Here is a 23,126-nt window from a genome sequence, read left to right as displayed (position 1 = left end):
TTGAAGACACCCATCTCTCGTCCCAAAAACAAACAAAAAATCTAAGAAACCCAAAATTTAAGTTATTTTTTATAAAAATTTAAACACTGCCTTTTTCTCATTCATTCTTCAAAATGCCAGTTTCTTGCTTGTTATCTGCTTGCTTCTATGAAATTGCATGGTAAGATTTCTGCAAATGCTTCATTTTAGATGCTTAATGTTAATAGATTCCAGGCCTTAAAGCTGAAGGAAGCAAACCTGATTTGCACCACTCATAAGTTTCTGTGATTTATAATCGCACAGAAGAAGTCTCCCAATCAAAATGGGGTCATATCTGCTGAGCAGGCACTACTGAGCAACATTGTTCAGGCTGCTGGTTGAACCAGTTATTCCATTTTCACTTTTCTGAAGTGTTCTCACAGCACTTGGAACTTGCATCCCAGTACTCAAAGAAAGTCCACCGCACCAAACCTAAGGCAACACAAAGACAGAGCTTCATCAGATTTCAAAGTAAATTAAAACCTCAAGGATACTTTAAATTGTTCATTTGAAAGAAAATTTTAAAATGTCACATTATGAATGCTCTAAACTGATTTGAGCTAGGAAATATGAAGAGAAACAAAAAAGCTAATAACCCAGATTCTTTAAGAATCACAAAGACAGAAGCAGTCTTTGGTATTATTGTTAGGTGCCATAGAGTCCAATGCCACTCACTGAAACCCTATGAACAACAGACCTGAATCCTATCCTATCCTGTCCCACCCTCATCACTTCAGATACACTTGAGCCCACTGCTGCAGTCATCATGTCAACCCACATGCTTGGGGGTCTTGTGCCCTTTTCACTGAAATTACCTAGCCAAACATGGTACCTTCTTCCAAAGAATGGCCTCTCTTAGCAATATCCCCAAAATATCTGAGCTGAAGACTCGCCATCTTTGCCTCTATGGAGCACTCTGGCTGTACTTTTTCCTGGGATTTATCTGTTTGGTTTTTCTGGCAATTCATGACATATTCAGTGGTCTTCTCCAGCACCAAAATTCAAAGACATCAATTCTTCGTCTGTCGTCCTAATTAAATATTCTGCTCTCAGATGCATAGCAAGTGATCAAAAAGAACATGGTGTGAATTAGACACACATTGGTCTTCAAAGTGACACCACTGCTCTTCAGAATTTTGAGACATCTCTGACAGAGGACTTGCCGAAAGCAATGAATCTTCTGATTTCCTGCTTGTTGGTACCAAGAATGTTGACGGAGGATCAAGAAATCACTGAAAGTTTTAATCCTTTCACCATCTACCATGATGGTGCATATCTGTCCCAGTGGGGCAAGGACCTTTCTTTCCTTGATGTTGAGATACAATCCATATTGAAGGCAGCAGTCCTTGATCTTCTGCAGCAAACATTTCAAGTGTGAAAACTTACGGTCAAGCAAAAATCTGCAAGTGAATGTTTATATTGTTTTGTTGAGTTCCGTAGAGTTGGAACTGACCCATTGCTGACCCACTTGAGGGGTTTCAGAGGCAGTTAACTTCATGGGAGGAGACTATCATCCTTCTCCTGTGAAGTGGCTAGTGGTCTTTAACTGCGTGCCTTCAGGACTGCACTGTAGCTTCTTGCCATTAGGCCACCATGGTTCCTCAGTCAATGTTTATTGTAACTTTATTAGTAATTAACCAGCAAATGGAAACAACTCAAATGTCCTTCAGCTGGTGAATGGATGAATAAACTGGGTACATGCATATAACAGAATACTGTTTTATATGATACTGATCTCTACGAAGCAGTTGGTGGGTTCAAATTAGCAGTGCTTTAATTAGCAACTGGGAATTAAACATTGTGTTGTTGTTGTTATGTGCCGTCAAGTCACTGAGACTCATAGTGACCCTATGCATAAGAGCCCTAAACCCTGCTCTATCCTGTCCCAACTTCATTGTTTCCGACACACCTACTCCCGCTACCTCAATCAATTAATCAATCCATCTCATCAAGGGTCTTCTCTCCTGAACTGTCCATTCACCCTCCCAAACATAATGTCCTTCTCCAAGGACTGGTTCCTCTTTGCAACATGCCCAAAGTATGTCAGACGAAGCTTCAGAATCCTTGCCTCCAAGGAGCAGCCCAGTTTCACCTTCTCCAGGACAAACCTGTTCATTCTTCTAGCAGCCCATGGTATATTCAACACTCTTCTCCTGCACCACAGCTCAAAGGCATCAATTCTCTTTCTATCATCTCTAGTCACTGTCCAGCTCTCCAATGCATAGCATGCAACTGCGAAGACTATACCCTGGATCAGGCGCACCTTAGTTTCAAGCCTGATGTTGTTGCTCTTCAGTATTCTGGAGAGGTCCCTGGCAGCTGAATTTCCCAATGCAATTCATCTCTTGATTTCCTGGCTGCTGGTACCAAGAGTGTTGACTGCAGAGCTAAGCAAACTAAAACTGTTAACTATCTCAATCTCTTCACCATTCATAATGATGCTGCCAATTGGCCCAGTGGTGAGAATCTCTGTTTTCTTGATGTTGAGCTTCAATCCATATTGAAGACAGCAGTCCTTGACCTTCTGCAACAAGCGCTTCAGAGGTCCTCATCAGTTTCAGCAAGCAGGGTTGTGTCAACTGCATAACGCAGGTTGTTGATGATTCTTCCACCAATCCTGATGCCACATTCCTCCTCATATAGCCCAACGTCCCGGATGATCTGTTCTGCATACAGGTTGAAAAAGTGTGGAGACAGAACAGGCCTTCCAAAACCCTAAGTACAATAGAGCACACTTAGACTAGCACTTAGACTAGCAGACATGGCAACTGAGACTGAGATCTCAGATATGGAAACACAAAGAAGGAGGAACAGCTGTAAGCAGACACTAGTGACTGGAATTAAACATTACTCAGTAATAAAACAGACTATTTGATACAAACAACATGGATGAATTTAAAAAAAGTATATACTCCAAAAGAAAGCATTTTTATGTCTTACCATCTAATTTAATAAAATATAGTTTATCACAGATTTGGATAAAACAGATTAAGAAAATGGAGAGGAATATAAAGAAAAAAATAAGTTACTCTGCTCTCCTAAATAAACACCATAGATTATTCTTATTAAAGTTCTCAAACCAAAAGAAATGTAAAATTGGTACCAACCATGAAACCTGGAAGCACTGGTTGAGTAAATTTTGTCTTAAAGGAATACAATAATTGTTTTGAGTTTGCATCATAGAAAGAGAGTTGACCTAAAAGAAAGAAAAAAGGACTGATTATAGAAAAATGACATTTAATGATGACAAAGATATAATCATGGACAAAAGTAACAGCTAAATGCAATATTGTTATAATTTTTTGTTACAAATTATAAAGATTAAACTAAAAACTTTCACCTCATAATCAGTAATAAGTAAGCTTTAGGAGCTAAGAATGAAGACAAAGAAAAGAAAAAAGGTGAGCTTTAAGAAGTTCAAATTCATTAAAAAATCTTAGGAGATTCAGTTCAGTAAAAAGTAAAAAAAAAAAAATCTTATGAGGAGTTCTGCTCTGTCCAATAGGGTTGATCTGAGTAAAAATTGACTCAATGACCCAGAGTTTTAAACATTCACCATCTCAACTTCCAGAGAAACAGGAGGATGGTGGGGGACAATGGTAGGTAAAATAATAAACAATTAAGAAAAACATAATTAGAAAGCTAAATCTTTAGACTAAATATGATGCAATTTGTATATTCTTAGTGAAAGGAAAAATTTGGGAAGAGGTAAAGATCTTATGGGAAGATCTTAAAGTGATTTTGAGCAGAGCGAATAAGTGTATTTATTCTGTATACTAAACAAACGGCTAACTTATGAAAGGAAATTTGTAGAGATGAAAGAAGGGCCTGGAAAAAGTATCTACATTTTCTATAGGAGGAAAAGGGAAAAGCAGAAGATATCCTCAAGTTCTGTCTATGAACCAAGGAAACAGTTTCAACTGAAGACTTTCAAAATGAGAGAGAACAGTTAACAGGACGCTAGTAGGCTGGACAACTAAGAGTTATTTTAGTAGCATGATCCTTTTGAAAGATAGGCTGTTAGGAGATATTAAACACTAGTAAAATTTAAGGAGTGATGACTGATTTCAAATAATACTCAAGTAGTTAGAAGTAGTTAAACATGGTTTAATAAAATAAGTCTTACGTTGTGGTAGGATTTGGGTAAATGTTGTTGTTGTTGTTATGTGCCATCGAGTCGCTTGTGATTCATAGCGACCCTATGCACAAGAGCTCTAAATGCTGTTCTATCCTGTGCCAACCTAGCCATCTCAAACGCACTTATTCCCACCGCTCCAGTCACAGAATCGATCCATCTCACCAAAGGTCTTCCTCTCCTTTGCTTCCCCTCCACTCTGCCAAACATGATGTCCCTTTCCAAGGACCAGTCCCTTCTTGCAACATGCCCAAAATATGTCAGATGAAGCTTCAGGATTCTTGACTCCAGGGAACACTCTGGCTTCACCCTCTCCAGGACAAACCTGTTTGTTTTCCTAACAGTCCATGGTATATTCAACACTCTTCTCCAGCACCACAGCTCAAAGGCATCAATCCTCTTTCTATCAGCCCTATTCACTATCCAACTCTCTGATGCATAGCACATAACTGCGAAGACTATAGCCCGGATCAGGCGCACCTTAGTCTCCAGCCTGACATTGTTGATCTTCAGTACTCTTGAGAGGTCCCTCACAGCCGACTTTCTCAATACAATTCGTCTCCTGATTTCCTGGCTGCTGTTACCAAGAACGCTGACTGTGGAGCCAAGTAAATTAAAACTGTTAACTATCTCAATCTCCTCACCATCCATGCTGATGCTGCCAATTGGCCCAGTGGTTAGAATCTTCGTTTGCTATTAGGTGCTGTTGAGTCCAATTCCACTTATTGTCACTACATATAACGGATTAAAGCAGTGCCTGGAAGTGCACCACGCACAGTTTTGCAGCCACTGTATCCATCTCATTAAGTGTCACTGTCTTTTATTTCTGACCCTCTGCTTGATTAAAGATGATGCTCTTGTCTAGGGGCTGGCTTCTCCTAATACAGTGCATGTAAGATGAAGTCTTACCATCACTGCTTCTAAGTCACATTCTGGCTGTTGGGCCTCATTTTGAGTCATGACACATCATTTCATTGGCTGAAATGGTTTTAATTTACCTACATCATTAAGACAGATTCTACTTTGAGGAAGCAGCTTGTCCTCAGCTGTATTCCGAGACTTCCAACCTGAGGGTTTCACATTCCAGCACGGATCACAGTATACTCTGCTGCTATCCAGAGGGCTTCAAAAGGCCATCATCTCAGAAATGGATGGCTAATCCTGTTTTCTAGTCTGTCTTAGTATGGAAGTTCTGCTGACTGTCCACCACTGGTGCCTTGACTGGTAAGTGACATACTGGCGGCACAGCTTCAAGCATCAAAACAAAACTGATAGACAGGTGGCATCATCTTTACAGTTTTCTAAAACTTGCAGAAACCTCTTCCCCATAAGTAATATATAAAAGTCTGTCTACTAAACTTATTTAAAAGCTACTCATGAGATGCCAGCTTTATTTTATTTAACTTTCCTTCTTATAGCCTCTGCTTTAACTTAATTTCTCTTGAATCTCTAAGGAATCACAGAATAGCATGGACAGAAGAAAAAAAAGAAGAGCATTTTGGTAATAAAGAAAAAGGCAAAAGTACATACTAATACATCTGTCATTTTCCTTGGAGAAAATTCATTTTAACTGATTCAAGGTAAAAAAAAGAATGCCACAAAACTGGTATGTCATTGCCTATAAAGAAATCAGACAAAATTTCCTTTTTTGGTTTGAGTAGTAAGCTGATACCACAAGAATTATCAGGCTATAATGTAACTTACTTAAAATACTAAATTTTGGCTTAAAAGACAGATTTGAACAAAGGTTCATAACAGTAGCCTTGGCTACGGTCATTTTTACTGTTTATTAGCCTTAAAAATTAACCTGGAAAGAAGCATAAAGGGAATTACTTTTTTCCCTTTATTTCATTACTATACCATCTTCAAAGAGTGAGCCATTATATAGGTGACAGCAGAGAAGACACTTGTTAAATAACATCAAATGACCTAAAAACTTAAGACATTTTTCAGAAGATAAATATTAATTTTTAGATCATTAAAACCACTTTGAAAAGAAGAGGGAGTTTGGCCAAATTCATTAAGATGAAACTTTATATATATATATATGTGACATTCTTGACAACAAAATTAATCTGATAGTACCTAACATAAGAGGAAATAAAATAATCTGACAGAAGTCCACAGAGAAAGATCTAATGAATCAGACAGCTACAAGTTCAATATAGGTCTATAGTGCCCTAAGTCATATTTCTAAAAACAGCATTGCCAGATCACTATGCTGATTAGATGTTATGTGCTCTACTTTAAGAAGCAGTCTTACGAAACACACTGGCAAATAGTATGCAACCATTAAAGGCTTATAAATAAGGATTTGCAGTTGTATGAAGAGAAAGGCAACATATGATTTGATAAAGCATTATAATTAATGACATTAATCAACTATAATGTTATAAAATAAAGTGTGTATGAATGAGTGAACGATTGAAAACCAGTGTGGTTTGTAAACTTTCACTCAAATTTTAAAAAAAGAGCTTATAAGAATGTGGAAAAATTACAAGAGGGAAAATTAATAGAACTGAGACGGAATGTTAACAATTTTTAAACAGAGAAGGGCGTCCATGTAAATGGAGAATGTTTCTTTAGGTGGCAAATTTAAAAGCATTAAGTTCAGAAGTTGTAGAAAGACAAACTGCATCAACTTAAGAAAAATCTCCTAAACCAATACCTATCTAGCAACAAGTCAGGTTTCCTGCCAAGACAAGCTTCACATACAAGGGTAAAACATGTTCAAGTATAGGAGGAATCTACGCTTTGTGGCAGATGGACTATATAATCTCTTAGGTCTTCTCTAAAAAAAAAAATCTGATTCCACTACTCTTTACAGACTAGGCTACTCTCTTTAAAATTAGCATTTCAGCTCTTTTTCATGGCACCACTGGGGCAATCAGCTGCTCCAACATGAAGCTAAAGTCTTCTTCTCTGCCACTGGCTGCCAAAAACTTCATACATTTTTATGAGAAGCGAATGACCACAGAAGTTGCTGTAGACTCTCCGGGTGATGAGTGGAATGGGTATGTTGTGTGAATCAGTGCAGAAACAACAAGGTTTTCCCACGAAGCAGCGAGTCTTGACCCAAGGCCAAGTTTGCCTCCTGCTGAGTAAGGGGCATTCCTGTTACAGACCACAGAGAACTGGAGTTAGGAAGCACCTCTCTGATCAGGGTTACATTGTGGATGCTAATGTGAGTGTTCTCAACTTGGTTATTGTCAATAAAGGGGAGAAGGATATCCCAGAACTGACTGTGCCTCATCACCTGGGGCCCAAAAGGGCCAGCAGAATTTGCAAACTCATCAGTCTCTCTAAGGAAGATGATATCCGTTACTATTCTGTGAGAAAGCCACAGAACAAATAAAGCCAGAAACCTAGGACCAAAGCGCCCAAGACTCAGCGTCTTGTTCCTCCATGTGTCCTGCAGCACAAATGCTGGCAAATTTCTCTGAAGAAACTGCGCACTAAGAAGAATAAGGAGGAGGCTGCAGAGCACGCTAAGCTTCTGGCCAAGAGAAGTAAGGAGGCCAGAGAAATATGTCAGGAGCAGATCGCCAAGAGACAGAGGCTGTCCTCTTCGAGAGCTTCTACCTCCAAGTCTGAATCCAGTCACAAAGAAAATTTGCTGTGAGTGACAAAGAAATAAGCTCACATATTAAAATTCCAAAAAGAAAATAAAATTAGCCTCCTTGCTGAAACTGAAGAGGACCTAAAGCGCCTGCTGCAGAGAGTCAAGGACTGCAGCCTACAATATGGATTGAGGGTCAATGTCAAGAAGACAAAGATTCTCACCACTGGACCAATTGGCAGCATCAGGATGGATGGTGAAGAGATTGAGATTGTACACAGCTTTAGTTTGCTTGGCTCCACAGTCAACAGTCTTGGCACCAGCAGCCAGGAAATTAAAAGGCTCATTGCCATGGGAAAGTCTGCTGTTAGGGACCTCTCCAAAGTACTGAAAAGCAATGGTGTCCCTCTGGAGACTAAGGTGCGTCTGATACAGGCCATGGTCTTCGAAATCACTTGTTATGCATCAGAGAGTTGGACAATGAACAAGGAGGATAGAAGGAGAATTGATGCCTTTGAGCTGTGGTGCTGGAGAAGAGTATTGAGAATACCATGGACTGCTAGGAAAAAAAACAGATTTGTCCTGGAAAGGATTAAACTGGGTGGCTCCTTGGAGGCAAGGATTCTGAGGCTCCATCTAACATACTTTGGACATGTTGTGAGGAGAGACCAGTCCTTGGAGAAGGACATAATGCTTGGGAGTTTGGAGGGACAGCGCAGGAGAGGAAGGCCCTCTATGAGGTGGATTGATTCAGTGACTGGGATAATTGGGATGGGAGTGTCAGAGACAGTGCGATTGGCACAAGACAGAGCAGAGTTTAGGGCTGTTGTACATAGGGCCGCTATGAGTCGCAAGCGACTTGACGGCACATAACAACAACAACATTCAGATTGACTTACTTCATTTTAGATTTACTTTGTATATGATAGAAGAATGCTTTTTCAGCCACCAAGCAGTCACTGTACACTCTGTCAGTTCTGGGATTTGTTTGTAATTAAATCTTAGCTAGTCAAATAGTTCCTAGCACAGCATTTACAGAATTTCTGTGGAGATGATTAGCAATGAAAAGTGCTGAAATGCAAACAACAATGATCAAATATTACTCTGAAGAGAAAATAAACTTACCTCCATCAAAATCACAAAATACACCTATTTTCTCAGGAACAGCAACATCCAAGGCTTTCACTTTATTATTATGCTTTGCTGCAAATGTGTTCTGTAGCCAGTTGTTGACATGGATACACCAACTAGTGTTCGTCTTTCCTAACTGGTCAAATTTCCCCAGAGTTTTATAAGCTACTCCCACACTGTAGGATTTACAATCCTTCTGGGCCTTGACCTCCCAATAGTGCTGTCCATTTTCAATAGCAGTGTCTCCTACAAAAGACCAGGGAGGTAACATTATGCTTTAATTCAATACAATGTCATCTTCCAAGTAAAACCTCTTATTCTAAAAAAAAAAAAATCCACTGCAGTCATACCGGCTGAACTGATTTCAATTCATCCTGACCTGGGAGTAAAGAGCAGAACTGTCTAGTGGGCATCTAAAGGTTTAATCTTTGCAGAAGTTAACTGCTACATCTTCTTCCCGTGGAGAGGCTGGTGGGTTTAAACTGCCAACCTGTCCATTAGCAGGTAAGGGCTTACCACTTTTTAAACTGATGCTGTGTTGTTTACCGTCAAGTTGGAACCAGCTGACCATCTGCCGGCTTTTCAGAGGCAGTTATTAGCACGGGAGGAGAGTGCCCATCCTTCTCCCATAAAGCAGCTTGTGGATTTGAAGTGAAGGCCTTCAGGATTGCAGAGCAGCTTCTTTCCACTAGGCCAGCAGAGCTTCTAGAGCTCTTTAAAATGCCTTACTAATCACATCGATTTTAAACCTATTGACTGTGCCATAGAATAGCATAAAAAGTTGATTTATGTACTCTTTCTACGAGAATAAACATAAATGCACAGGGCTTACTGTAATTTTACCTTTGTATTTATTATTATTTTTTTACTATGGAATCTTTCAGCCCTTTCTTTCTCAAAGTATATATACACAGAGCACTGTGCATAAAGCTGGAAGAAAATATTTTAAAAAATTAGCAATAATAAAATCTAAAAACTTCCCTAAGTAATTAGACTTTGACAGGGATAAACTTCTGCAGAGATTTTTTTCAATATTTAGGCAGCCACTCCAGTAGAAATAACACGGGGGTGACCGTGAAAAGTTTGGTCTGAGAAAATGCAGAACTGCCATGTGTCACCATACCCAGCACTGTGTATGATTCCCCAGTAAAACGATCTCTGCTGCCTCTTATTGCTGGGGGTCTGGAGCCCACTGATGTCCGTTTAGGGGATGGCGTACCACTTCTATAGAAACAGGAAAAAGAAGAAAAACAAAGAGTCTGTGCAATGTTTTCTACATTAAAATTACAAATCATGAGAAGAATCATTACAAAGTTTTCATTTTCTTTGATCTAAATTATTATTAAAGAGTGGTTAGTTATTAATACTCAAATGCAAGAACCCATTAACAACAAAGCAGGCTAGAAGCACTGAGGTCAGGCACATGGAGTAAGGTTTGTACAAAGAACAGAAGAGTTCAAGTAAACAATGAGGACAAAAGAGCCAAGACATGACTTTAGGAAGGTGAAAAAAACAAACAAACCCCAAATACCACAAAACCATGTTAAAAAAGAAAATAAGAGCAAAGGCAAAAACAGGCTCCTTCTTATTAGAATTACAGCTAAATAATTATTTTCAAAAGCAGTAGGACTTTGGCTATGGATCTTTTCTTCTTAAAAAGAAAAATGGTCACTTTACTAATCCATGCACAAGATAACGTCAAGTGTTAGAAATTACTTTTCCTCCTATATGGTCTAAGCTTACACTTCTTCCATCAAATTATGTAAGCTATAGTGCAGTGATAATCTACTTAAGATTATTCAAAAACGACTGGAACAGCACATCCACAGAGAACTGTCAGAAGTCCAGGATGGGTTTAGAGGGGGTCGTGGTACTAGGGATATTGTAGCTAATGTTAAATGGATCTTGGCTGAAAGCAGAGAATACCAGAGGAATGTGTATCAGTGTTTCATTGATTAAGCAAAGGCGTTTGACTGTGTGGATCGTAACAAACTGTGGCTGACTCTGAGAAGAATGGGAATCCCAGAACGCTTGATTGTGCTAATGCGAAACCTATACTTGGACCAGGAGGCTGTCATTAGAACAGAGCAAGGAGACACTACATGGTTCAAAATTGGGAAGGACGTACGCCAGGGATGCGTCCTATCTCCATACCTTTTCAATCTATATGCAGAGCAGATTATCCAGGAGGCTGGGTTCTATGAGGAGAAATGTGGGGTCAGGATTGATGGAAGATTCATCAACAATCTGCGTTACGTAGATGACACAACCCTGCTTGCTGAAACTGAGGAGGACCTGAAGCGCTTGCTGCAGAGGGTCAAGGATTGCAGCCTCCAATATGGATTGAGGGTCAATGTCAAGAAGATAAAGATTGTCACCACTGGACAAACTGGCAGCATCAGGATGGATGGTGAAGAGATTGATTGTTCACAGCTTTAGTTTGCTTGGCTCCACAGTCAACACTCTCGGCCCCAGTAACCAGGAAATTAAAAGACGTATTGCCATGGGAAAGTCTACTGTTAGGGACCTCTCCAAAGTACTGAAAAGCAATGGTGTCTCTCTGGAGACTAAGGTGCATCTGATACAGGCCATGGTCTTTGCTATCACTTTTTATGCATCAGAGAGTTGGACAATGACTAAGGAGGATAGAAGGAGAATTGATGCCTTTGAGCTGTAATGCTGAAGAAGAGTATTGAGGGTACCATGGACTGCTAGGAAAACAGATTCATCCTGGAAAGGGTTAAACTGGGTGGCTCCTTGGAGGCAAGGATTCTGAGGTTCCGTCTAACATACTTTGGAAATGCTGTTAAGGAGGGACCGGTGCTTGGAGAGGGACATCATGCTTGGCAGGGTGGAGGGACAGTGCAGGAGGGGAAGACCCTCTATGAGGTGGACTGATTCAGTGACTGGGGTAATCGGGATGGGTGTGTCGGAGACAGTGTGATTGGCACAGGACGGTTGCTATGAGTCGCAAGTGACTTGACGGCACCTAACAACAACAACAACAACAACAACAACAACATAATGCAGAGAATATTTTTATTAACTCTCAAAGGCTTAAAACAGATCAAATTCCAAAAGATGTTTATAAAATAACATTCCAACTACATTTTATTTTAAAAACGGGAAAACATTTTTGTCAAGATTATCCTAAAATTCTTTCTTACTGGCAATGGAATACATTTCTATCTATATTCTCAAAATTAATTAGCAAGAAAGGAGCTTTTATAAAATGTAGTTTCAGTCTTTTTCCTTAGAAAAGGTCAACCTTGTAGACTTTAATGTTTGTCACTAATAGTAGAGAAGAAATCCCTGACAAGGGCAAGGGAAATATGGAGGTAGTTATAAAGGCATTTCACATAGCTCAGCACACTGCACTCTGTATTTTTAAACCTCTTGCTGTTAGAAAGCAGATTCACTAGTTTCCAATGAACTCAGGAACGCCAACTTCTTTTTAAGTGGAATGATCTTAAGTACATTAAAAATGGTATTAAGTTTATAGCTTATGATTCATAGCTGACCCTCCAGCAGGTTTTTGGAGGCTGTAAAGTGCACAGCAGGAGACTTCCCATCTGCCTCCAGCGGGTGGATTCAAACCACCTGACTTGACTTTTGGTTGACATCACAGCTCTTCACCCATTAGGTCACTAGAGCTCAATAGTCCCAGAATTAGTTTTTCACAAAATTAAAAACTTTAAACTTTTAAGTGTTACTCAAATTAAAAATAGTAAAGGCAGCTCTATTTTCATCCTCTTGTTGAGACAAAGTGTTTTGAAACCAGTTTCACATTTTAAACCATGTTCCAGACACTGAGAGACTCCACAAACGCCAGTTTGCTGCAGGCCTTGGGGAGGGGAGGGGAGCAGCCTGTAACCAGCTGCACCTCTCTTCTGAGAAGGGGTTCTGGAAACTATCGTTTGAAGAAACCATTTTGTTGTTCTTAAAAAAAAATTGTGAAAACTGTTCTACATGCAACGATGAAAAGACATGGAAAGTCAGAAAAATCAAAGTTCTTCTTACAAGGTTATGAAATTTAACTAAAAGATTTTTATGTCTCCAGAACTCGAGTTGAAACCGACTCATAGCTGACCCTCCAGGGGGTTTTCAGAGGCAGTTAACTGCACAGGAGGAGACTGCCCATCCTTCTCCCACAGAGCAAGCTGGTGGCCTCGCCTGCCTTCGGGATTGCAGCGGAGTTTCCTGCCACTAGGCCACTAGAGCTCCCTTACAAAATTATTTTTGTAATTATTAAAAAATTATTAAAATTATTACAAAATTATTCTCTAAAAGGTAATTTAAAACTGATCATCTGGAATGTAAATACACTCTGTCCTGGAAACAACTAGGGAGCACAGCTCACCAAAGTTGAAGAAGTATTACTGCTTATTAGTAAAAATACTTTAGATTAATCTTGAATGTATGCAATTTGGTAATTAGCTTTTTAACTAGGGAAGGAAAATGGGAAATTAGCCCTTCACTATCATTTCATTTCAAATCCCAAAGCCTTTTAGTATTGCTAATACTAGCCTTACTGTTGTAATGGTTGTAATTGCTTGATAATTAACACAAAACAAACAAAAGGTGCAACAATCAAACAAAAGGGGACCAGAGGTTGAAGCAGATCAATGATTATGGGTGAAAACAGAATTACAATAGGTCACAAAAGAGGAATCTTAGTGGGGTAAACCAATGGTCCCCCAGTCTGGCTGCACATCTCAATCATTTGCTCAACTCTGAAAGCTACAAATTACTACCAGCATTCGACTCTGACTACTAGAGGGTGATTTCACACCTAGACGGACTAGGGAGCCACTGAAGTGAAAACAAATTCTTCTAGCAAAGGGAACAGTTAATTGGTGATTTAAAAAAAGACAGATCTCACCATCTGTGAAATGGCATCCTATATACCTGGTTGCTACAGCATGTGAAGAACCTGGCGGCAGGGCAGCTGAGGGGAAGGATACAACTGCTAGCAGGAACCACAACCCTCTCCTGTCTGAATCCTCAGGACTGAGCAGATGTGCAACACTGAACAAAATGATTCATAAGCCCAACTAATAGAATCTGTGCTCTTATATATTACATAAGTACCCAGACCTTCCTGAACCATCATTCTAAATTAGACAAACACAGCATTTAGGATTTTGTAATAAATCAGTGTTGTCAACTGAGAAAGTCAACAAGATTTGAGAGTTAATTGGGAAATGTTTTCTAAATACAAAGATTCAGCTCCTTAGGTAGTAAGCTATGTCTGCTATGATGACCTATGCATTTGAAAAATATTCCCAGGGAATTCAGAGCCATGAGAAATAGGCAAGTAGGACAAAATCATGTGAACACAGAGTAAAGTTTTACCTAACAATGCTTCAAATATGCCGAGTTCTTCTGACAACTACAAAAGTATTTTTTTAAAGGAAAAAAATTGCAACTTACCATCAGCAAAGAAATAAAAGGAAAGCATGGGAAAAAGAAAAACAAGACATATGTAACTATTAAGAATGAGAGGTTAGTTCAAGAAAGAGTTCAGAGAACTCTTTGCTGTACCATTCAGCCTTCTGCCCCTCCATGTGTCTGTGCAAATGAACAGCTTTATGGTCTTATGTTACACGGGTTCCTCCATCTCCCTATGGATACTTTACTTATTCGAATGAAGGATTTTTTGCTACTTCTGGTTTTTACTGTTTCACCAACTTCTGAGTTCTCTACCATCCACTTCACCTTGTTCAGTGTTACTAGATAAAGCACTGTTCATCCCTCTAGTTAAAAAATCTTTGTCTATACTGTCTATAAACTATCTAATTTAGCATTTCAGAGTTGTTTTTTCAATCCTGTTCCAAGTTGTCTTTTCATAGTGCTACTATATATGCTATATAGCTAAACATACCAGCTTATTTTCACCCACTCACAGCTACCATGGAATTTCCAACTCAGAGTGACCCTTTATTGAGTGCCAGAGGCTATAAATCACTATGGAAGAAGGCCCATCTTTCTCCCTCAAGCGACGAGGAGACTCAAACTGCAAACCTTTTGGCTCCCAGCTGTATGCATAACAGCAGTCAAGTGTTCCGATACTGACTCAGTCTGCCTTTAGTGTTTGCCTTTTGGTTGCTGCCTCTCTTGCTCAAAGTTGAAACTCACACATTCTTCCACTTCCTGAAAATCAGTTCAAATGTTGCTGCTGCTGCTTCACATTCTTCCACTTCCTGAAGAATCAGGTCAAATACTATGCCCTTAATTTCAGATCCAACCAGGCTAAACAATTCTTCTAAGAAGTCTGGCTCCAGGCTAAGTTCCCCAGTGTAACCTTTCACATCCAAGCACAGGCAGTTACAAAGGCTGGTGCAGTCAGGGCACTGCACTCTGGAGGGCTGCAGAGGACTCAGGAGTCTATCCCCATGCCCAGTCCCTGCTTCGGCCCCAGGCTAGCCACACTCATAAGCAATCTTTGTCAAGGCACTTTGGCTCAGAAATCTCCTCATGGCTCAGTACTTTTCCACTCCTAAGTCTTTTAGCGCTTCCCCGCTAGTCTTTAAAATGGTAGGAGCCCTTTGTATGGCTCCCTCAGCAAAAAGTTACACCGTTTTTGTGCTGATCCACCTGATCCTCACCAGGCGCCATTCTAGGAGGGAAAAAAAGTAATACAACAACTATGGAGGAGTTAGCTCTTACAGCTTCTTTTGCATTATGTTCACAGTTTGTTGTTGTTATGTGCTGTTCAAAGTCCCTGTGACTCAAAGCAACCTTATGTAGAATCACTGTAACCCTGCCCTATCCTGAGCCAATCTTATCATCTCTAACAGACCTAATCCCATTTCTTCAGTCACTGATTCAATCCATCTCATCCAGGGTCTTCCTCCCCTGTGCTGTTTCTCCCCCCTTTCAAGCATAATGTCTTCTCTGAGGACTGGTCCCTCGTAACCCTGTGTGTGAGATAGCGCTTCAAAATCCTTGCCTCTGGGGAGCAAGTTGGTTTCACCCTCACGAATTTAAAAAAAAAGACTTGAATGCTACATTCAGTTTTGCTTGTTGTCCCAACTGACCACTGTAACACTTGGCAATTCCTACATTTTCCTTCCTCTGAATCCTTTTTACTTTCTTGTGTGCCATCGCGTCTCATCCGACTGGCACAGGAAGAGACTGCCCATCCTTCCTCAGCAGAGCCCTCTGAACTCTTTTTTTTTTAACTCTTATATTCACACCTACCATTAGATATTAAATCTGTGCTTTGCATCACTACAATTTGTGTGTATGTGTTGTTGTTGTAGTTTTTATGTTCCATCAAATTGGAACCAACTCATAGCTGACCCTCTAGCAGGTTTTTTCAGAGGCTGTGAATCGCATGGAAGGGAACTGCCCTCTTCCTTCCTTGGAGTGGCTGGTGGATTCCAACCATGCACCTTTGGTGTGGCAGTGCAGTTCTTTAACACCAGGCCCTCAGAGTATGTGTACATACGTATAATACATAAGCCAGAGCAAACTGTTTAAAGGCAGGCTGTGCATATCCCTGTAAACTCTGTAACATCTAGCCTAATATTCTACACTCAACAGACACATGTGGGAAGAGTAAATAAATGCATGTAACATTTCAGAAATGGCCTAAATGTGAAACATCCTGAAGAAGAAGAAAGGAAATAATATCACCTAAGACAGTCTAAAAATCATCAAGTTATAAAAATTATACAGGTGTTAGTAACCTGACAGCATTTCACAATTTACAGTACATTAACACAAGGGGGGGGGGGAATCTAAAAGAAGGTAATTTGAAAGGATACATATTTTTCTAATAGAGAAATATGGTGTCTTCAAATTAGCAGTTTTTAAGTTGTGCAGCTTTTAATGATTCATATTTCCAGCACTGACTTTTTAAAAAAATTTTTCTTTTATACTGGTTTGCTTACAACGTTCATATACTTTGTTTCTTAAACCAGATCTTTCCCATTTCCTTTACCCACCTCTCCCTCTACCCAAATTGTCCAACACTGTCTTAATAATTTAAGGACTGACCTTTATTTTTCATCCTGGATGCTTTTGAAACTTTAAGATATTATAAAATACAGAACACTTCAAATGTGCTTAGGTCAAACACAAATAAAAGCAAGTTATATTGTTAGATATACTGAGTATACAATAAGAAAAATGCCAGGTATGAGTAAATGCAGAAAAAACCAAGTATGGGAAAATACTTCAAGGAAGACTTGAAAGCAGAGCTTACTGTTTTGTTATCATAGGCAGTAAAAGCCAAATAACACATAGCACTAAAATGCTGTAAACATAAGCTATCAATACAGACGGTCTACAAAGAGCAGTATTTGAGCTTAGAATAGCTGCTGCAATGGCTCTGGCTTACTGTTTTTAAAAAACAAACAAAAAAAGTTATTCAGCCAAGCTAGATACACTAAGGCCTAGAACTAGACAGACACAGATCATCACCTGGTGTGTCTCCTCAGTGAAGTGACATGGGCACTGTCAGATAAAAATAGGGAACTGTTAAAAGACTACTTTATATTCTAAACTTAACAGGTTATAGCAAAATTAGATCAAAAGCCTATTGGGGAAACCATTTTGAGTCACTGTTGTTAACTCATAGTGACATTAACCTTGACTCTTTCTGTTTTGGCAAAAAATCCTTTTGTTGAAAAGTAAAGAGAAAGCTCTCAAACTCTGAAACTAACTAACTGAGTTCTAGCAATGCCAAAAGGTCATCAGGCCTGTTTCTTCTGCTCATAAAGCTGCCTGCTGATCAAGAGTAAAGCTTTGGGTTGGCATGCTCAAAGCTGTCATTCAGTGAAGACTTCTGACAAGAGAGGCCATCCAAAAATCTAAAATTAGCTAACGGTACTAGAAACTAGTGAAAGTAAGGGCAGGACTAGGAAAGGAAGAAAGAACAGTAATGACAGTGCTAATGATAAATTTCAAAACTGTTAAATGGCATATATTTCACAGTGGTATTTCTAACATATCCTAACTCATGTCGGTAAAAAGAGAAGGAGCTTCATTATAAATTTTCAAATAAGTAAGTGGCATCACAAGGGCATACAGGAGTAGCAGCAAGTGTTTCAGCAGAGGTATATTGGTTTTTTTATTAAAAAAAATTCCTGTATAGTGAACAAAAATGTCTAAGAAAGGCTCAGTTAATGTTCAACCAGAGCCATGACACTTCAGATCATGCCCTTTATCTGCATGTCCCACTACTGGCCCACACTATTGTTTGTGTCTGCATGTATCACTACAAGTATGCACTGTCATTTATGTCACTGCTAGTATTAAAACAAGCTTGGAAGGAGGGGTGGCATCCACTTCCATAATAGCTTGCCTACGGAAACCCTATGAACCTGGAGAGAGGATGAAAGGCACCCAAGTGTGGAGGACTCTCCTTCATAGGGTCTCTATGAGTCTCCTGCAACTCGAAAGCACTTAACAACAACACAACAACAGTATTTTTGAAGTCACTGATTTGGTCAAATTTTCTAGTGATAAAGTACAACATTGTGGTAACTAGTATTTGTGAACATATATCAATAAATTTTTAAAAATCCAAATAAAGGAAAAGAAGGAGAAAAAAATTAAAAAGGATTGTAACTAATAAAGTCATAATTAAATGTAGACAGGGTTTACAAAACAACTGTTATTAGCACTCATATAATCTAAGAAATATGAAACTTAAAACAATTTTAAACTATGCCACATATGACTTTCTGAGTACTAAGCAGGACAGGCAGCCACTTCCTAAACAGCATGTCTCTGGAAACTCTATGAACTTTGATAAATGATGACAGTCATAGAAAGGCTTCAGGCCTTTTGTTTACAGGGTCACTATGAGTCGTGCTTGACTTGATGGCAATCAACAACAACAACATCTATAACAGACCTTAGCAAGGATTCTATGATCTGGTGAAGGAGGCGGTCTCTAAGAGTGACATAACATCATGAGTAATGAAGGAGATGACAGCAGTCCTCACGGTGCCTCTGTAAAGAAGACCAGTGTACAAAGCATTGCCCAAATCACGGGTCTGATGAACTAGCTTACCTGCCCTTGTTCTCTTTTCCTTTCATTTTAGTTTCTTGACCTTTTCCTCCAGTAGGATCCCACTCTACACAGGTATCTTCAACTTTCAAGTTCAAATGGGATGAGGAGTTATCCAAACTGAAGTTAAGGGCTATTCAAGACAACATTTAAAATAGTTTTTCAGAAAACAGCACACCAAGAACAACAACAACAAAACACATCTCCACTTTCTGAAGTATAGCATTTATTATCACACAATTTTTCTACTTTATTGATTTAATACTGCATAAAGGTAAAAAAAAAGGCTGAAATTCAATTCCTAACATTTTAAGTCTTTTGTTAATAAGACTCTAATTTACCATGGCTATATTATCCTTTTTATATCCTCTGTATTCCAGCCAAAGGCCTTTACTTGGATGTCCATTAGTGTTTCTGCTAGAGCTTCAAAACGATTCAGTCATAGTCAATGAATGGAAACTAGAACAGACCAACCGGAAAAACTTAGGTGAACCAGAACTGTAAGCAGAACAGGAAAAACTGCAGGCGAAGCACTGGGAGACTTAGAATCCGTGTAGAGAGCCTTTTCAGGAGCCAGTAGTAGGAAACTTGATTATCGCCAGGACTACAGAGAGCTAGCTACCCACATTCAAAGTGGCGTGGTCAGCTGCCATCTCTGAGCCAGGCACCCTGTCACTGCCAGTTAAGAGATTTGATTGTGATGCACCATGCACAGTGCTTTTGTTTGGTTTCTAGCGAAACAAGGTTTGCTAACATAAAGCACAAGCTAATATAACAAGGTTTCTAGCAAAAACAATGGAACATGGAATAGTTTAAAATCAGGAAAGGTGTGCATCAAGGTTGTATCCTTTCCCCATACCTATTCAATCTCTATGCTGAGAAATTATTTGAGAAGATGGACTATATATAAAGAAAAATGTGACATCCAAGTTGGAAGATTCATCAACCTGCACTAATGGAGATGGCACAAGCTTGCTTGCACAAAGTGAAGAGAAATTAAGCATTTGCTGCAGAAGATCAAAGATTTCATTTTGCTTGGAAACACATTTAACACCCACAGTAGCAGCAAACAAAACATCAAAAGACATGTTGCATTGGGAAAACGTGCTGTTAAGAATGTCTTCCAAATACTAAAGAACAATGATGTCAATGTAAGATTGAGATGCACCTGATTCAAGCAATGGTTTTTTTTTCAGCTGTTTCGTATGCATTTGAAAGCTGGACAATGAATAAGGATGACAGAAGAATTGATGCCTTTGAGTATGGTGTTGGAGAAGAGTACTAAATGTTCATTTCATAGACTGTCAACAGAACAAACAAATTTGTTTTGGAGAAATACAACCAGGGTTCCCCTTAGAGGCAAGGATGGTGAAATGTCTCACAAAGTCAGGCATATTCTCAGGAGGGGCCAGTCCTTGGAAAAAGATATCATGCTGGGAAAGGTGGAAGGTAAATAAAAGAGAAGACAACTGTCAATGAGATGGAATGACACAGTGTTGGGGAATGTTGGGGAGGTAGGGAGGGCCTCTGGCCAGGACAGATTCCCTAAGCTCCAGATAAGTGCAAGCCTCCCAACAGCCTTTAATACGGGATAGAGAATGCTTCCCTGTGTGTGACTGTATAGGCTTGAGAAAGCTCACCACCTGGAAAGTTGGCTGCTTTATCTGTTGAGCATGAGGCTGAGGTTCTCCTATCCACTCCGCCTGTCCCATGTCTGTAAGCCCACCATATCCTGTCTTTCTGTTTACATGCTTGTATATAAGTGCACTGCAGTCCCCAATAAAATTGAGCTGGATTGATTCTCTGATCCTCTCCCAGAGTGATGTGTCTCCCTCGTGCTTACCCCCATCAGGGTGTCGCTGTTCAGTTGCCGGTGAACAGACAGTGACAACACATGGACAGTAACAATACAGTTGAACATAAGAGAGAGAATGAGGATGTTGCAGGGTGGGCTAAGGTTCAGATCTGCTGGTTATAAGATTGCTAAGAGTCATAGTTGACTCAATAACCTCTAACAACAACAACATCCACCCCAAATATGCTGAATTTTAACATCTGTATCTAATTCTTCTGTATATCAAGAAATACTGATTAACCTAGCATCTAGCAGTAGGCACACTAAATTGCATTGAGATTTTGAACTATGAACTGCCTTACAAAAACAGGGCTAACCTTTGTGTTGTTGTTATGTGCCGTCGAGTCGCTTGTGACGCATAGTGACCCTATGAACAACAGCCCTAAACTCTGCTCTTTCTCCACTACACCCATCCTGTTTACTCAGTCACCAAATCAATCCACCTCATAGAGGGCCTTCCCCTCCTGTGCTGTCCCTCCACCCTCTGTATTAGCTATCAGATAATACTAGGACGTCTGTGTATCTGAAAGGGAAAAAAATGGATTAATTTGTAAGATGTCATCAATTCTCAACTGTCATTTAAAATCTTAAATCTGTTCCTATTGTTAATAAGAAAAAAAAGCCAACAAGATCCTGGTGCTAACAGTGGAAAGAAAAGTTACCCCTTCCAAAATAATTGGCACTAGACCTATCAAACACTACAATACCTGAATGGAGAAAAATACAGGTTTCAAACCTAGGAATAAAATTTATTTTCATGGCTTTTTTTTTAAAAGGAGTTGTAGGGGGAGAGAAAAGATCTCTCTCCTATTTTTAAACTGAGGTCCCCATACCTCAGTTAAGTCACAGTAACACCATATAATAGAAGAAAAAAGTTTGACCTCAAAAGTGTAGGTCACAATTATTAGCCCTGGTTTTGATATAAGCTCTGTTATGTAGCTAGATATTAGTTTCCGTATCTTTAAGGTATGGATAATCAGAATATAGATATATTTCATGAGTTCAGTTTCTATTGGCAGCTGGTTTCTTTTGTAGTTAAAAATTTTTTTAGGTTAGATGAGTAACTTATGATTTATAACATTATTTACCTTTAAAAAGAAAGAAGGGATGCTACCTTAAAATTTCTGATCATAAGAACTTCCACTTCTCTTAACACTTTTGATGAAAATAATACCAAAAGTATTACACTGAATTTACATAAATTAACTATGTTTGCTATATTTTACACCAAGGAATAAATAGCAAGAATAGGACACTTGGTGGTTGTTGTTACATGCCAGGGGTTGAAAATGACTCACAGCCGACCCTCCAGCAGGTTTTCAGAGTCATACAGGAGGAGACTGCTACTCTTTCTCATGTGGAGCAGCTGCTGGATTCAGTCATAGGACTTAAGACTGGCAGTAGGTCAGCAGTTCATCTCCTTACCCACAAGGGCATAAGAGCTCTCTTCTGGTAGGTTTCTATTTGCTTAATTTCTCCTCATTCCCTTTGTTCAGTTATAGTTATATTTCTACTGACTGGTGGAAAGGCCTGCAGCAAACCAATTAATAATGTTTATTCAACTTGTCATTTTTCTGGAGCCTGAACTTTTTTCCATGGAGTGACTCCAATGGTATAAAAAATGCCAGAAAAATCTGTAATTCATAAGCACATAACAGATAAATTTTGTTCTGGGTTTCTCTGAAGGTCAGGGAAGTGGTAGGCTATTCTCAATACCAAACGCTATCATTCTAGTCTTGAGGTTTACGTAACAGTAACAAACCTTCAAAAGAACTAGGTCAACTTAAGTTTCTCCACAAATTACATTTGACTAGATGCAAACGCTACAAATAAGAAAAGCCCGACCACTGCAGGTACTGACTACAGTTCCCAGAGGTCTGTGGGGAAATGCCATCTTTGTAAACTTGGACTTTGCTGGGAGATCTGCAAGGACACCAGAGGCAGTTCCAGGCCAGGGCTTGTGACCCAGACACCCCACACCCATTTAGGCCCTTGGGCCAGGAAGACAATCATATTTGCCACATCTATAAGACTTATCAACCTCCCCTAAAATACTCATGTGCCATTGAGGATTAAGTTACGTGGGGAATCAAACTGGTTTCTGGCCTGAGTACATAGGGCCCTCTAACTCAAACAACAGGGAGATCCTGAGCATCTCCAAAGAGTGGGGAAGCTATTCCAGAAAGGGAACAATAGACTTCCTCCTTCATTCTTTAGGTTCTTCTGAGGCCCTCCCCACGTGTATCAGTGTGCGCTTCCTCCCTCCCCACTCACATGAGCACTGGAGTGTGCACACACCCTCTATGCATTTACTCTTGTTTCTGCCCAACCTTCTTCTGGAGCAGTGACGTCAAATCAAAAACCAGCTACCACCTCAGACACGAAGAACTCTGCCACACCAATG

At 39.6% G+C, this 23,126-nt stretch overlaps 1 protein-coding gene across 1 annotated transcript in view; it reads right to left on the bottom strand.

The window, feature by feature from the left end:
• Window positions 1–211: 211 nt before the first annotated feature.
• The window catches only part of FSD1L (fibronectin type III and SPRY domain containing 1-like), a 100,465-nt gene continuing 77,550 nt past the window's right edge, over window positions 212–23,126 (bottom strand). Inside the window, exons 10-14 of the mRNA XM_006886983.1 lie at window positions 18,871–19,000; window positions 9,967–10,064; window positions 8,838–9,089; window positions 3,126–3,214; window positions 212–450 (exon numbers count right to left, since the gene is read on the bottom strand). Coding sequence (XP_006887045.1) covers window positions 328–450; window positions 3,126–3,214; window positions 8,838–9,089; window positions 9,967–10,064; window positions 18,871–19,000 — 692 coding nt within the window. The 3' untranslated portion in view covers window positions 212–327. The remainder of the gene's footprint in view (window positions 451–3,125; window positions 3,215–8,837; window positions 9,090–9,966; window positions 10,065–18,870; window positions 19,001–23,126) is intronic.

The sequence above is a fragment of the Elephantulus edwardii genome, unplaced genomic scaffold (genome assembly GCF_000299155.1).
Source record: "Elephantulus edwardii isolate Elephantulus edwardi_28Jun2011 unplaced genomic scaffold, EleEdw1.0 scaffold00052, whole genome shotgun sequence".
In the NCBI taxonomy this organism is placed as follows: domain Eukaryota; kingdom Metazoa; phylum Chordata; class Mammalia; order Macroscelidea; family Macroscelididae; genus Elephantulus; species Elephantulus edwardii.
Note: the sequence above shows the minus strand (reverse complement) of the source record. Positions and strands in the feature narration are given on the sequence as shown.